Genomic DNA, 14147 nt, shown 5'->3' on the forward strand with positions numbered 1-14147 from the left:
CTATAAGCAGTTGACTTTTATGAGGATTCTTATCTCATTACAGCAAATTCTATGCTTGGTGGAGATGGAATGTTCAGCAAGTTCAGGCTCATGATATATGAATTAAGTTCTTCATAAGTAGTCAAGCAGATCTTCCAGTTCATCAATAATATGATAAGCTATAAGAACAAAGAATCTGGTAAAACCTGAAAACCCAAGAGGAGTAAGTTTGGCTTAAAAGGAGTAAGTTTGGAGTAAGTAAGGAGTAAGCCAAGAGGAGTAAGTTTGGCTTTATGAGATGTGAGAAAAAAATGAAGATTTTTTCTGACAGGACAAAAGGCAACAAAAATGTTCAGTGGTTTTAAAATTTATGCCATGCATTTGGAAATTCCTGCACATAAGGGAAAGGAATATGAGTTATTCCTGTGGAATTCCTGTAGAAGAGGTTGAGATCCTATAACTGCTAAACACTTTTTTTTTTGATAAAGACATCACTGAAACCATTTGGTAAGAAAGTTGGTTTAATGTGTTGTAATTCTTTCTATAGACATTGTTCTGAAGAACACAAAGAATGGACATGATGTCAAAAGGTCTTGTGCCCCCCCCCCTCCAGTTTTTTGACTGGAATGATTTTGAGAAGCATGAATCTTCTTCATCTGAAAATTCTAGGCTGCCATCTGGTTGATGGTTTTAGTTTTTCAAAAAGAGACATGTAGGACCATTATATCCATGCACCATCCTTCTAGTCAACAGACTGGGACTATCAAGACTTTATTACATTGTGCCCATTCTTTGTGTTCTTCAGACAGACTTCTAAAAGAATCGCATGTAAAATCACATGTAAAAGAAGCATAACCAGAAACAGAACATCTGTGATAAATGACAGGAGTGAATATTTGAGATGTAGGATCACCACTTAACCAGATTCATGTCTTATGGATAGCAACAAGTGTTGCTATCCATAAGACATGAAAAAATGCTCTAAAAACAAGTGTTTTTAGAGCATTTTTTGGTGCACTAGCCTATGTGAGAATAATATTCTAAGAAAGGGCAGATTTGGGGTTGATACATTTAAGGGTTGTGTGCAATGAGAAGTAATGCTTTGAGCAAAAAAAAAAAAAAAAAGAACACCTAGTTTTGTGGAAGTGGATGAGGTTATGGATATGATGTGCTTATGTCAGAATGGGCTGAAAATGTCAGTCCAAGAAGAAATGGATGTGACCTTGCTTGGAGATCTTAGCATTATCTTCCATTTTTATAACACATTGAGTATACTATTTCTGCCCATCTTTCATTTTATTTCATGGACCAAAGTGATATCAGAACTCTGGAGTGTTGGTTACGAAGAGCATTTGAAGGAATGTGGATCACAGAAGTGATGAATAGGAAGAAAAGAAGAGATATAGAGACTTTCAAGTTAGTTAAGGGATTCTATCAGATTAATGCAGAAAGAATTAAAACGGGTGGATGTTAAGATGGGATAAACAAGAGGCCATCCTTGGAAGTTGTTTAAAGATGTGATGGAGAAGGGTGTGAGGAGTAGATTTTTTACACGGAGAGTTGTTAGTGAGTGGAATGCATTGCAGAGTGTATTGTGAATGCAGGTAGTGTAAATAACTTCAAAGCTCATTATGATAGACATGTTGCTGGTTGAGTGGGCCTCCCACAATGAATCTGTTGACTCCATGGAGGTTACCAAAATAATAATAATAATATACCTCTGATCTCTGGAGTAGCCTTCCCTATAAAGTATTCCCAAATTCTAGCCTCTAGCTATTCAAAAAGAGCATTAACAGATTGATTTCTTCTCTCTTAACCTCTGCCCACATATGGCATCAATTTGCTACAAATTTTGAAACCTTGTGTGTGTGCACATGCAAGTGATTTAAAAAAGAAAAAAAATGGGTTATGATTTAATATGAAGAGCGCAACTGAGGCTATGGGTTAGATCTGTCAGTTACATATGTTCTCTTACATTCTTCGGTTCTGTTGGAGAGGACTGAGTTTATTAAAGTAAGAACCACCTTACTACCTCCATATAAGACTGACTAATGCTATCTTATCTGATAAGTAAGTCTAAAAATTCCTTATATCCTAGGTGGGATTCAGATCCAGGGATGATCAAAAGATACATCATTCCTTTTAGCTGTGCTGTAGAAGTATTTACTACCATAAGTTCATCTAGGATGGAAAAAGTTTTGTGGATTAGCCAGTCCCTCCTTTATTCCCAGTTAACTTACACATATGATTATCAATGTTGGCTTTACATTTTTGGTGGAGCTGGTATGTGTTTGTGGGGAGAGGAAGCAGTATAGGTATAGGTGTGAGTGTACGATTAGTTTCCCAGAGGAAACCTAGGAAAAGAAAGGGGGAAAAAATCTCAGACCGAGTGAGATCCATATGTCAACTACCTACTACTTTGATCAAACTGATATAATGCACTTAACTATAAGGGCGACTGTGCTGTACAGATTTTTATTTGAACAATAAATTTGTTTCATAATACATTAAACTCTAAGTAATGTAATCTATAACTCACTTAACTATTCAAATCCTTGTCATTCTCTCGTATATTTGTGTTAATTTTGGATGCTTCAACGTAATTTGCATTCTCTGTTGGTATTGTACTAATTAAGTCATGGGCTTTGCTATAAACAAACTGTGAGACCTAGATGGTATCTCATATATCTAGATGGTATCTCATGGTATCTCAAATTTTGAAACTGACTTGAGTGTATCATATAAGATGTTGGACTACATATTCTTCCCACAGAGACTAATGTTTTGTGTGTATAATAAACAAAACTGTTTTTCTGTAACATGTAAGAACAGGCATTCCTCAAAATATGTTATAATTCTCTTATTTCAGATCCATTCACGTCATATGACAAGCGCTAGTGAATTGGTTGGGAGCTATGATGAAGATGATGAAAATGATGGTGATGATGACACTGATGGTGACACCAATGAATCTGCACTAGTTATTGCAGAAGATGTCAGGCGACAAGCATTAACAAAAAAACCAAAAAGAGAGGAGAAACCAAAACCTAAGAAACCAAAAAAAATTAAGTCAACTGAAACAATATCTGAAGTGACATCAAATAAAAAATCCAAAAATAAAAAGATTGTTGTAAAAGAAGGAAAGGTAAAAGGAAAGAAAGTTAAAGATGTAAGTCATTTATTTATTTTTATATAGTTTTTCAGTAACACATGAATTAGAATTTATATTTATTTATTTTATTTTATTTTTATTTTTTGGGTAAAGTTTTCTACAGTTTTACCATGTAAGATTGTCTCATAATTTGAAATGACTTAGTCATTTTCTATTCATATAGTATACTTTACTGCTAACATTATAAATGCAACGTACTTATTTACCATAGCATTGTGTAACTGACTAAAAATTTAATTGTTAACTTTTGGATAAAGGGATAAAGGATGTCACTATTTTTTATTGCAAATATGTACCAAATTTGAGAGTTTTGTAGTTACAGTTGATTTAAAAACATTTGCAAACCGGATATCTAAAAAGTATTCTGAATGTTATCTCATTTATAAAAAAATACTTTGGTGACTAACTAAATATAAACATATTAATAATTGCAGCCTTCACTTTTTTAGCAAGATTTTTAAAAAAAATTTTTAATGATTTAATGATGGGATATTCAAAATACATACAGAAAAATGACAAAACAAAAATTAAATTTTCTATTGTCGGATGCTTATTTATGTCATTGATATCTGCTTAATAGCAAATGTTGCAATAAATAATCTGCTTTTAAAGTTCTTAGCAAAATTATTATTTTATTGAAATCTTTTAATACTAAATCATTGCATATATATGTATTATTTTTTGTTTTATTTAAGTAGAAGGCTGTATTCGTTTTACTTAAAATGCACGACATAACACATTCACATTGGGCAATTACAAATCTTATTTTGTACTTGTCATGGCAAAGGCACAAGAAATTCCATTTTCTATTTGCATGTTGGGCTAGTATGCTAGGAATTTTGACTGTGTTTTTCCATTGAAACCAAAGATATATAAAAGGAGAAAGAATCTGTTGGTTTCAAAATATATAACTAATGATTATGTAAATTATTATATGTGGGTGTTAACTAAATTAATAAAGGAGGGAATTATGTGTGAACCTATAGTATATAGACATGAATGGGATATTTAAAGTGGAGTTGAGGCAATGATAATCAAGGAAAAGAAGGAGTAGCCATAGTATTCAACACTAAATAGGAGGCTAATCTTCATGAATGGCAGGCAATTTCAAGTAGAGTGATGTGGGCAAATATGAGAATGGGGAACTGGACAATGAGACTTATTTGTGCCTATGGTCCCACAGAAGATGCTACTAAGGTAGAAGTGGAGGAATGTTTTGAGGCTTTAGAGAAAGCAACTGACACAATGAAAAAGGAAAAGTTGGTCCTTGTTGGGGATCTAAATAGCAGAGTAGGAAATGATTGTCAGACAAACAAAAATGTTTTGGGAAAATTTGGAGAAAAGAGCAAAGCTAATAATAATGGCAAATACTTGTTGGATTTCTGCTCAGGACATGGACTGGTTATTACTAACACCATGTTCCAACATAAAAATGTGCACAAATTCACATGGAGAGAAGAGGCAAGGAATAAGAAAAGTTTTATTGACTGTTATTGTTGATAGTGATGTTTTCTCTCTGGTGCAGGACACTAAAGTGTACAGAGGATTTGAAATTGGAAGTGATCACCATTTAGTCTTGAGCAGGATAAAATTGATCATATTGAAAAGAAGAACATGCAAGAAAGTTTTAAAGTGAATAAAAGTTGAGCAGCTCTCAGATGTGAACTGTAGACTAAAATACACAAACGTTATTCAAGAAAAAATGAAATAGTTTGTGAATAGGAACCAAACCTTCAGTGGCAAGCCCTGAAGAAAACATTGATTCAGCCAGAGAGGCATGTGGTGAGGTTGTCTGCAAGGATAGAAAAATCAGAACTCCATGGTGGATACAAGAAGTTAAAGAGGCAGTGAAGGAAAAGAAGAAAGCATATCAAATGTTCCGGGCAAATAAATCAGCTTGTGCTCTTAGAGAATACAGACACAAATGTAAGAAAGCTAAACACTATGATAAAACTAGCTAAACAAAAGTCATGGGAAGACGGGTAAGAACATAAAAAATAAATATCAAGAAGGTGGCAAGATATTCTGGAGGTTGTTGAAGAAGCTCAAAAATGGAGGAAAAGAGTGCTGTAAAAGGAATTAGAGATGATAAAGGTGACATGAAAATTGGAAAAAAAGATATCCTTGAAGTATGGAGTAATTACTTCAAAAAATTGCTAACTGAAATAATCAGTGACAGCACAGTGGTAAAACTCAACAGGAATGCAGTCAGGAATACATATCCATACTTGAAGTAGAAAAAGCCATCAAAGGCTTGAAATGTGGAAAGGTAGCAGGAGTAGATGATATTTGACCAGAAATGCTCAAGTATGGATGTATAAAAGTCTTACAGTGGCTGCACTGCCTAGTTCAGAAAGCCTGAGGAATGAATTCCAGATGATTGGAATAGAGCTCTCATAGCACCCATATATTAAACAGGAAATAAAACTGAATGTGAGAATTACAGAGGTATTTCCCTACTGAGTGTTCCTGGTAAGATATATGCAAGTATACTTGAGAAACGGTTGAGAAGAATTGTAGAAGAAAAGCTTGGTGAAGAACAAGCTGGATTATGGCCAAATAAAGCTGTCAGGATCAGATCTTCACTTTACGACAAATAGTTGAGAAAGCATGGGAATATAACAAAGATCTCTATTTGAGTTTTGTAGGTCTGGAAAAGGCATATGATAAGGTGCCAGGAGAGAAGCTATTCAATATGCTACAGTTATATGGTGTCAATGGAGCAATACTTAGTCTTGATTTGAGTTGTAAGTCAGCAATTAGAACTGAAGGAAGTACAGAAAGATGGTTTGATGTTAAATTTGGTGTTAGACAATGATGTACTTTATCTCCTCTGTTATTCATTATCTATTGAGATGTTAATGTCAGCTCTTTGCTTTATACAGATGATGTTATACTTCTAAATAAATCTGCTACAAGTCTGTAAGATTCCCTTACTAAATTGAATAACTGTTGTATTAGATATGGTATGAAGGTCAGCAATAACAAGACAAAGAAAATACCAACTGCATTATGAATGGAGAACCTATAGAACAAGTAAACATAAAAATGCCTTAGAAGAGAAAAATATAAGATCTGACAATATTGGAGTCTTGACATGTTAACAGATTGATTTGGAGGAAAATTGTAGATAGGAAGTTAGTAATGGTGTAAATTTTTCATGTAGTACTATCATATCCTGTATACTCCTTGAGGATACATGATGTAATAGACGAGGTAACTCGTCTATTACAGAACCTCAATGTCAATACATCTGTGGGATTGGATGGTATAGTAGTATAGTAATATACCAGCTCGTGTCGTACGTGAAGCGGCCAAAGAATTGTCAGTGCCCTTGACCATTTTGTTTAATTTGAGTCTCAGGACTGGGTCAGTCCCAAGGGGGTGGAAAGAGGGTAAAATAGTTCCACTGCACAAAGGTGGTTCCAAGGCTGCTGTTGAAAATTACCGGCCAATCAGCATAACAGGAATCATTATCAAGGTCTTAGAGAAAATAGTCAAGAGGAAAATACAAGATTGGATAGAAGAAAATGGGATACTGTATCGGGGACAGCATGGTTTTGTGAAGGGTAGGTCATGCCTCAGTAACTTGCTCACGTATTATAACACAGTGACGGCTGAACTGGATAAGGGTAATGGGTTTACGGTGATTCTACTGGACCTTGCCAAGGCCTTTGACAGGATACCACATGGAATTCTAATCAGTAAATTGGGGCATATAGGGATGGACATAGGGTTGGTGAGATGGATAGGAGGGTGGTTGACGGAGAGATATCAGAGAGTGGTTTACTCAGGAGTAGAGTCCACAAGACGGCCTGTGACTAGTGGTGTGCCACAAGGATCTGTTCTTGGACCACTGCTGTTTAATTTGTTCATAAATGATATAGGAAAGGATCTGAGAGGAACAGTTCATTTGTTTGCGGATGATGCGAAGTTAGGTAGGGCAATAGTGAATGCAGATGACGTCAAAATTTTGCAGGATGATTTGGATAGATTGGAGGTCTGGGCTAAGGAGAATGGATGTCAGTTTAATGTGGCAAAATGTAAGGTTATGCATTTTGGGGTGAAAAGATTGGCGGCAGTTTACTGCATTGGTGGAACCGTGCTCCAGGAAATTGATGAGGCACGAGATTTAGGAGTGTTGGTAGATAAGGAATTGAAATTTAGGGGACACATTGCAAAAGTGGCCAAATCAGCTCATCAAATCACTTGGTTGCTGAAGAATACGTTGACAAGCAGAGACAAGCAGGTTATTGTTCCTCTGTATCGAGCCTTGATAAGACCCCATCTAGACTACTGTGCTCAGATTTGGTCACCTAGGTTTCTTCTTGATGGGGAGGAGGTGGAGAGGATCCAGAGGCGAGTGACCAAGATGATAGCAGGTCTGTGGAATGAACCGTATGAGAACAGGTTGAGGATTTGTGGGTTGCAAAAATTGGTTGATAGGCAGAGGAGGGGAGATATGATTGAGACATTCAAATTACTGAAGGGTTTCTATAAAATTAATTCAGAAGATATTTTTGAGAACAGGGCTGGTTGTGGGAGGACTAGGGGACATCCATGGAAACTGGGGAAAAGTGTGGTTAGTAAAGGTGTTAGAGCTGGGTTCTTTACTTTTAGAGTAGTGAATGAGTGGAATGCACTCCCTGAGTCTGTAGTGGATGCTGTGACAGTGAATGAGTTTAAGGCGAGGTATGATAGATACTGTATGAATGTCAAATAGTTGTGATGAATATGATTTGGGGCCTCCCTCGATGAGTCTAATGACTCCCTGGAGTTGCCCATAATAATAGTAATAATAGTAATACATGTCAGGAATTTGATGTTGATTGAAAAAATGCTTTTTAGAAAAAAAAATGGTACGATGAAAGGATTTCTGTATGGGAGTGACATTTGCTTACTGTGGGACGGATATGCAAAGTTATCATATGCATATTCAAAGAGTGTACAGGATAATATGATGGTATGACTCGATTAAGTGCATTATTACCAGCTTTTTTTTAGAAATTTTCTTCCAAATTAATGTTATTAATGAAGTCTCCAGTATTGTCACTTATAATATTTCGGTCTTCTGAAGCACTTTTAACTGCATCTGTTCATGGAGATCTTGTTTATTATCTGGGTCTCTGCCTGTTTTCTGGCCTTTACTCTTCCAGTGACAATACCACCTTATATTAAATGTTCACACATACACACACTCTTGAACATTAATAATGTACCTCTCCTTCTATCCACCAAACTTTGATGTTGCACTCCACATTTCCTCAGCCTATTCTCATAACCAACATTGTACAGTCCTGATATCATCTTTGTTATCTATCTCTGCAGTCTTTCCAGTGTCCAATAAAAAAATCATTTCCACATCAATAGTTGGTGTTTACCACCACCTATACACATCAAGATCTGATTTCCTATTTCCAATTAAACTTTAAATCAACTTCAAAAACCAGTTCTTTCTTTCATGGTTACACGGTGATCAGCACTTACTTAAAATCGAATAAAATAACATTCGATATCGTGACCTTTCTATCAAGTTCGGCATCAAGAATAAATACATATACATATTATTTTTTTCTTTTTTGGAAAGTTTTTTCGCTTGATTATTGCTATAAATTAAAGATGCCAAGAAATTATATTCTTGGTTTAATCCTTTATCCAAGTGTAAGAAAACAAAGTTCACATGCAAACTTTGTTTTCTTACATTGGATAAAAGATTAAACCAAGAATATAATCTCTTGGTATCTTTAATTTATAGTATAACCAATTGAAAAAACTTTCAACATCTATCTCTAATCCAAAGTATTTTAGTAATAAGGTGTGACACCTTTTGAATACTTGCATATGGAAATATAACTCTGCATTAACCTTGCTGTTACCCTCCTGCCATGCTCAGAGTTTTAATATCCCTTCTGGGTGTGGCTCCCACTGATGACATCATGGATTTTGGTAAGATAACTACTTTGGTTTTCTTTTCTTTGTTTTTCCTTTTGATTTTGTTTTGATACTGATGCCAGCAGTGGATTTGCTTCCACTAGCACTGACTTTTTTTTTAAGTAAATGTTAAGATTGCTGGTTGTGCAGTTAATATCTGGATTATGGGATTACTTTTGGTGGTATCATGGCCACCATTTTATCTTCTTCTTCTTCTTCTAGCTTTACAACTCTTTATGAGTTTAGTTTTTAGCCACTTTTCTTTTCTGTGCAATATTCTTACATTTCTTAACTTTTAAAGTTGTAAGATCTTTTTATACACCATCAATCCATCCTTTTCTTGGTCTTCCTTTGTCCTAACGGTTTCCATTCAAATATTTTGAACTACTCTTTTTCCATTCTTTCTATATGCCTCAACCACACTATTCTTTGTCTTTATATATCTTCACCATTAATTACTTGTTCAAGTTCAATATTTGTTCTAATTCTCCATATTCCATTTTCTTCTTTTATCGGTCCATATATTTTCCTTTCAAAGATTCTCAGTCTATCTATATCTTTTTGTGTTAATACCCACGTTTCACAGGTCTTTATAAAGTTTTAATTTAGAATTACAATTAAGATTCTTATTACTCATTAAATTTTTATAAATATAATAACACTTATTTCCAGCCATGATTCTACTATTAATTTCTTCGAATATATTATTGTTTGCTTTTATTAATGAATCTAAATATTTAAAACTAAAACCAAACTACAACTTCAAAACTATATTCACCTACATTATATCTTGTAATATTTTTCTTTGCTGTCTTTCCACATTGCATATATTTAGTCTTCTGTTTGTTAATTCGTAATCCAACTTCTTTAGCGTTTCTTTCTATTAAGTTCTTCAAATTTCTCTTCTAAATCTTTTCTCTTGCAACTTATTATTGCTATATCGTCTGCATATGCACATATTTGTATTAATTTATTATTAATAAATCCTCTCATGTTTAACTTTCTTATTATTACCAACTTAAATAAACTTGCTGGAAGTACATCTCCTTTATTCATTATCTATTGAGATGCTAATGTCAGCTCTTTACTTTATGCAGATGATGTTATACTTCTAAATAAATCTGCTACAAGTCTGTAAGATTCCCTAACTAAATTGAATAACTGTTGTATTAGATATGGTATGAAGGTCAGCAATAACAAGACAAAGAAAATCGGCGAAGCATTGAAAATATTAACTGCATTATGAATGGAGAACCTATAGAACAAGTAAACATAAAAATGCCTTAGAAGATAGAAATATAAGATCTTACAATATTCGAGTCTTGACATGTTAACAGATTGATTTGGAGGAAAATTGTAGATAGGAAGTTAGTAATGGTGTAAATTTTTCATGTATTACTATCATATCCTGTATACCCCTTGAGGATACATGTCAGGAATTTGTTGTTGATTGAAAAAATGCTTTTTAGAAAAAAAAAATGGTATGATGAAAGGATTTCTGTATGGGAGTGACATTTGTTTACTGTGGGACGAATATGCAAAGTTATCATATGCATATTCAAAGAGTGTATTCAATAAGCCCTTGTATCTCCTCCAGGAAATACAAGGCTTATTGAAGGAGAGCCATTTTAGTCACTTATACTTCAATACTTATCACATCTCTCTCTCCTTGACACATACTCACAATATCTTATAGCAGTCCATTCCACACACTTACCATGAGAAGAATTGAAATCTCACATGCTTCCTAGCAACTTTTAGTCATTTTCCAGGGATGATCTTGTGTTCTGCCTGCAGCATTCAAAAGCTACAAAATCTCACTTGTATCTATATTGTAAAGCAAATATTTAATGGAACTTGTGCCATTATAACATTTATTATACACATGTATTCACAAGAATATAGTAATTTTATTGCTGCAAATATTTCAACCAGAAACTAACTGGTCATCATCATCAATGCATCAGCATAATTACAAGGTGAAGCTACAACAAAGAATGTTAATCCTATTTACAGAGCTGAGCCATGTGCCAGATGCCACCTAGTGGATGGTTACAATTAAATAAGATTACTATTAAGCTTAAAATTTAACTTGCCATAAAATATAAATAAAAAATCTGTATTGTAAGTTGTCCTTACTAACTTATATTTCTATCGTATCTTCTCTGATTTGTCCGTTCCTTAAACTTTGAAAACCTCAATCTGTCATTTTATGCACATTTCCATAGGCCAGTTATCTTGGTTACCAATAGTGAATCTTTGCAATTGTTTCCTTATCTTCTTTGGAACTGTAACCGTATCCATACACTGTAGTTCAAGTGCAGTCTTGTTAAAGCCTTGTAAAGTGGTAAAATAAAATCTTTTGTCTTATAAGTTTGTTTGCTTGTGCAGCATTATTTGAGTTTCACTAATGCCAGTAATTTTTGTTCCCGCTATTCACCAACGATAAAATTCTTCACCTTTATTTTTGATACTTCTGGCATTAGTGTATATGCATACAAGTCTAGCTAGGTCCAAAAATGATAAGTGACTGTCCACTATAATTCCCAAGTCTATTTACCACTTGTAGCAAATTTCCATTAGTACAATAGTTTTTACATTTCGTCATACGCTTGCATTCAGAAACATTAAACTGACATTCATTTACTGATAGAATTAGTGTGTTCAAGTGAACTTGCAGTTATTCTGTATCAGGTGTGTCCTTATCACTTGCCTCAACTTAGTATCAGCAAACAATTGAGTATCATCCTCTAGTCTATTAATGGTACTGGAGATAGAATGGCCCAAGTACAGTATCCCGCAGTACACCACTGGTCACTTTCATCCTTTTAGACTCGTCACCTCCATACATCACTTTTATATCTGTCAGTCAGTCAGCTAGCTACCTACTCTTCTATCCATGCCATAAGTTCATTTTGCATATCCATCCCTTTGAGTTTGGATACCAACCTCACCCATTGAATCCTGTGTAATCCTTGGCAAGATCCAGAAATTATCATGGTATATCTATTCCCTTATTTCATCTACTTTTCCCTCTACCAAAGAGCTAGGACCTCCTGGAATGTATACTTTATTAATATGGTCACTTAACAACTCATTTATTTCTAGTTGATCTGTTGCTTTCCTGCTGTCTTCATTCACTAAGGATATTCTTCCATGATCATTCTTTCTTTTACTTTCTACATAGTGATAAAGTTCTCTTACGTTTTCTTTAGCCTATTTGGCTAACTTCTCTTTGTAATCGGATTAAACTTTCTTCACCATGGCCTATAATTTTTCTGGATTGTTCTTTTTACTTCTCCAGAGTTTGTCATCCTTCTTTTCATTTCTTTGGATCCACAATATTCTTTTTTTTTATGTAATTTTTACTTAAAAGTGTTATTCATCCATTTAACAATTGTTTAACTTCTCCCAACTCTGGGAAAGCAATTATATATTGCTTTCTTCAAACATTCTTTGACTTTTTCTGATGCCCTACTGCTTATTCTACTATACAGTTTCTTTTGCAATGGCATTACTTCAGTCTGTCTTTTCAGTTTATTATAATCATCTCCTTATAATTCCACATATGTTCCTTCTTCAGCACTCTCACCAATTGGAGACATAGTAGTCAAACTTATTCATAGACAGATTCTCAGATGATGTTACCAGATTTAATGTAATTATACTGTGAGCCTCTTCTTTCACTTGCTGCTTAAAGTAGTTATCTCTGAGTAATTCTGTAAATTCTTTTACCCAGACTTGGACACTTTCTCTTCCCACCAGTTTGTATCTCTATAGTTGAAATCAGTCATAATGATATTCTCTTTGTATCCATATGATATATCTCAAAACAGTTAGGTGATATTTTGGTTTTCTTGTAAATTATAAAGTTATAAAAATAATTTACAAATGTAACACAATTTGTAATAAATATCAATTGTTTAAAAAATATCTCATGAATTACATCCTATCCATAAGTAAGAAATATTTATTCATGTATAAAGTACCCAATAGTTATAATTATTTGCAGAAATTTATAATTATCTGACAGAAAATCAAATATTCCCTTAATTGTTTTGAGCAGTGTATATCTGTTTATGCAGTTCACAGTCATCTTCAGATGATCATAGTCTTTAACAGCACATGATTGTGCATTTAGTCCTGTTAATCTTGAGCTTACACCAAACAGCCTTGAACCTATTGCTTGTATTACTCATACTACCATTGGCAGTTTCTTTTCTGGTTGGATTTAATTCTTCTTAGTCATGAGCAAAATTCTCTCACGCTTCCTATTGTTGTCTGCCTTTTCTGACTGAACCTTCCATTCTTGTGACACTATTCTTCTCTCAACCAGGTCTCACTAATGCCAATAATTTTTGGTTCCACTATTGTTGTCTATTCTCTGTGAATACACTGAACCCATCACATTCTGTTCCTGTGACAATATCCTCCTCTCAGTCAGGTTTCACTAATGCCAATTAAAGTAGGACCAATAATTTTTGGTCCTACTACACGACCACTGGTAAGAACCTCTTACTTTTATTTTATATATATATATTTGGTTAGAATGTTTTGTATATTCATGATAATGCACTGACTTCAAAATCAGCAGTTTGTTTATTTCAATTCAATTGTTAATTGATGTCTGATTTGAATGAGACTTTCCCATATCTTCAATAGGGAGAGTCAGTCATTCAGATTCAGGTTTAGAGACAGTAGAGCAAGGCTTCAGCACTTTCTTTAAACAAATGTTTGAACTTATGGTGTCACCAATGAAATAAGTGTAATTTCTATTTATGCTGGGCCATATTTATTAGATTTCTTATTAACAGTGTAAACTGGTGTTCTTGTAGTCTTTTCTCCACAGAACGTCTAGTTTGTTCAAAGTAAGAAAGGTGACAGTCACAAGGAACTTGGTAAATGCCAGGAAGAGAAAGGAAAGATTGTTAATAGTTTTTTTTTTAATAATCTAATGCTTCTTCTATTTATAACATCATGCAGCTCTTACTATTTTAAATAATGGGTTGTTCACATTCTACCTTGTATATGACAAGCCTTATGCCACTGATGATGATGATGATCT

The 14147-nt window shown here is 34.1% G+C and overlaps 1 protein-coding gene across 3 annotated transcripts in view; it reads left to right on the forward strand.

Annotated features, from left to right (window-relative positions):
• LOC150108582 (uncharacterized) overlaps positions 1 to 14147 on the forward strand; it is a 97775-nt gene that overhangs the window by 37571 nt on the left and 46057 nt on the right. For all 3 annotated transcript variants that reach the window (XM_090390870.1, XM_090390869.1, XM_090390871.1), the window contains exon 4: positions 2849 to 3148. In XM_090390870.1, coding sequence (XP_090246996.1) covers positions 2849 to 3148 — 300 coding nt within the window. The remainder of the gene's footprint in view (positions 1 to 2848; positions 3149 to 14147) is intronic.

Source organism: Typopeltis vanoorti, chromosome 3, assembly GCF_054136105.1.
Source record: "Typopeltis vanoorti isolate ZY-2024b chromosome 3, IOZ_Tvanoo_1.0, whole genome shotgun sequence".
In the NCBI taxonomy this organism is placed as follows: Eukaryota; Metazoa; Arthropoda; class Arachnida; order Uropygi; family Thelyphonidae; genus Typopeltis; species Typopeltis vanoorti.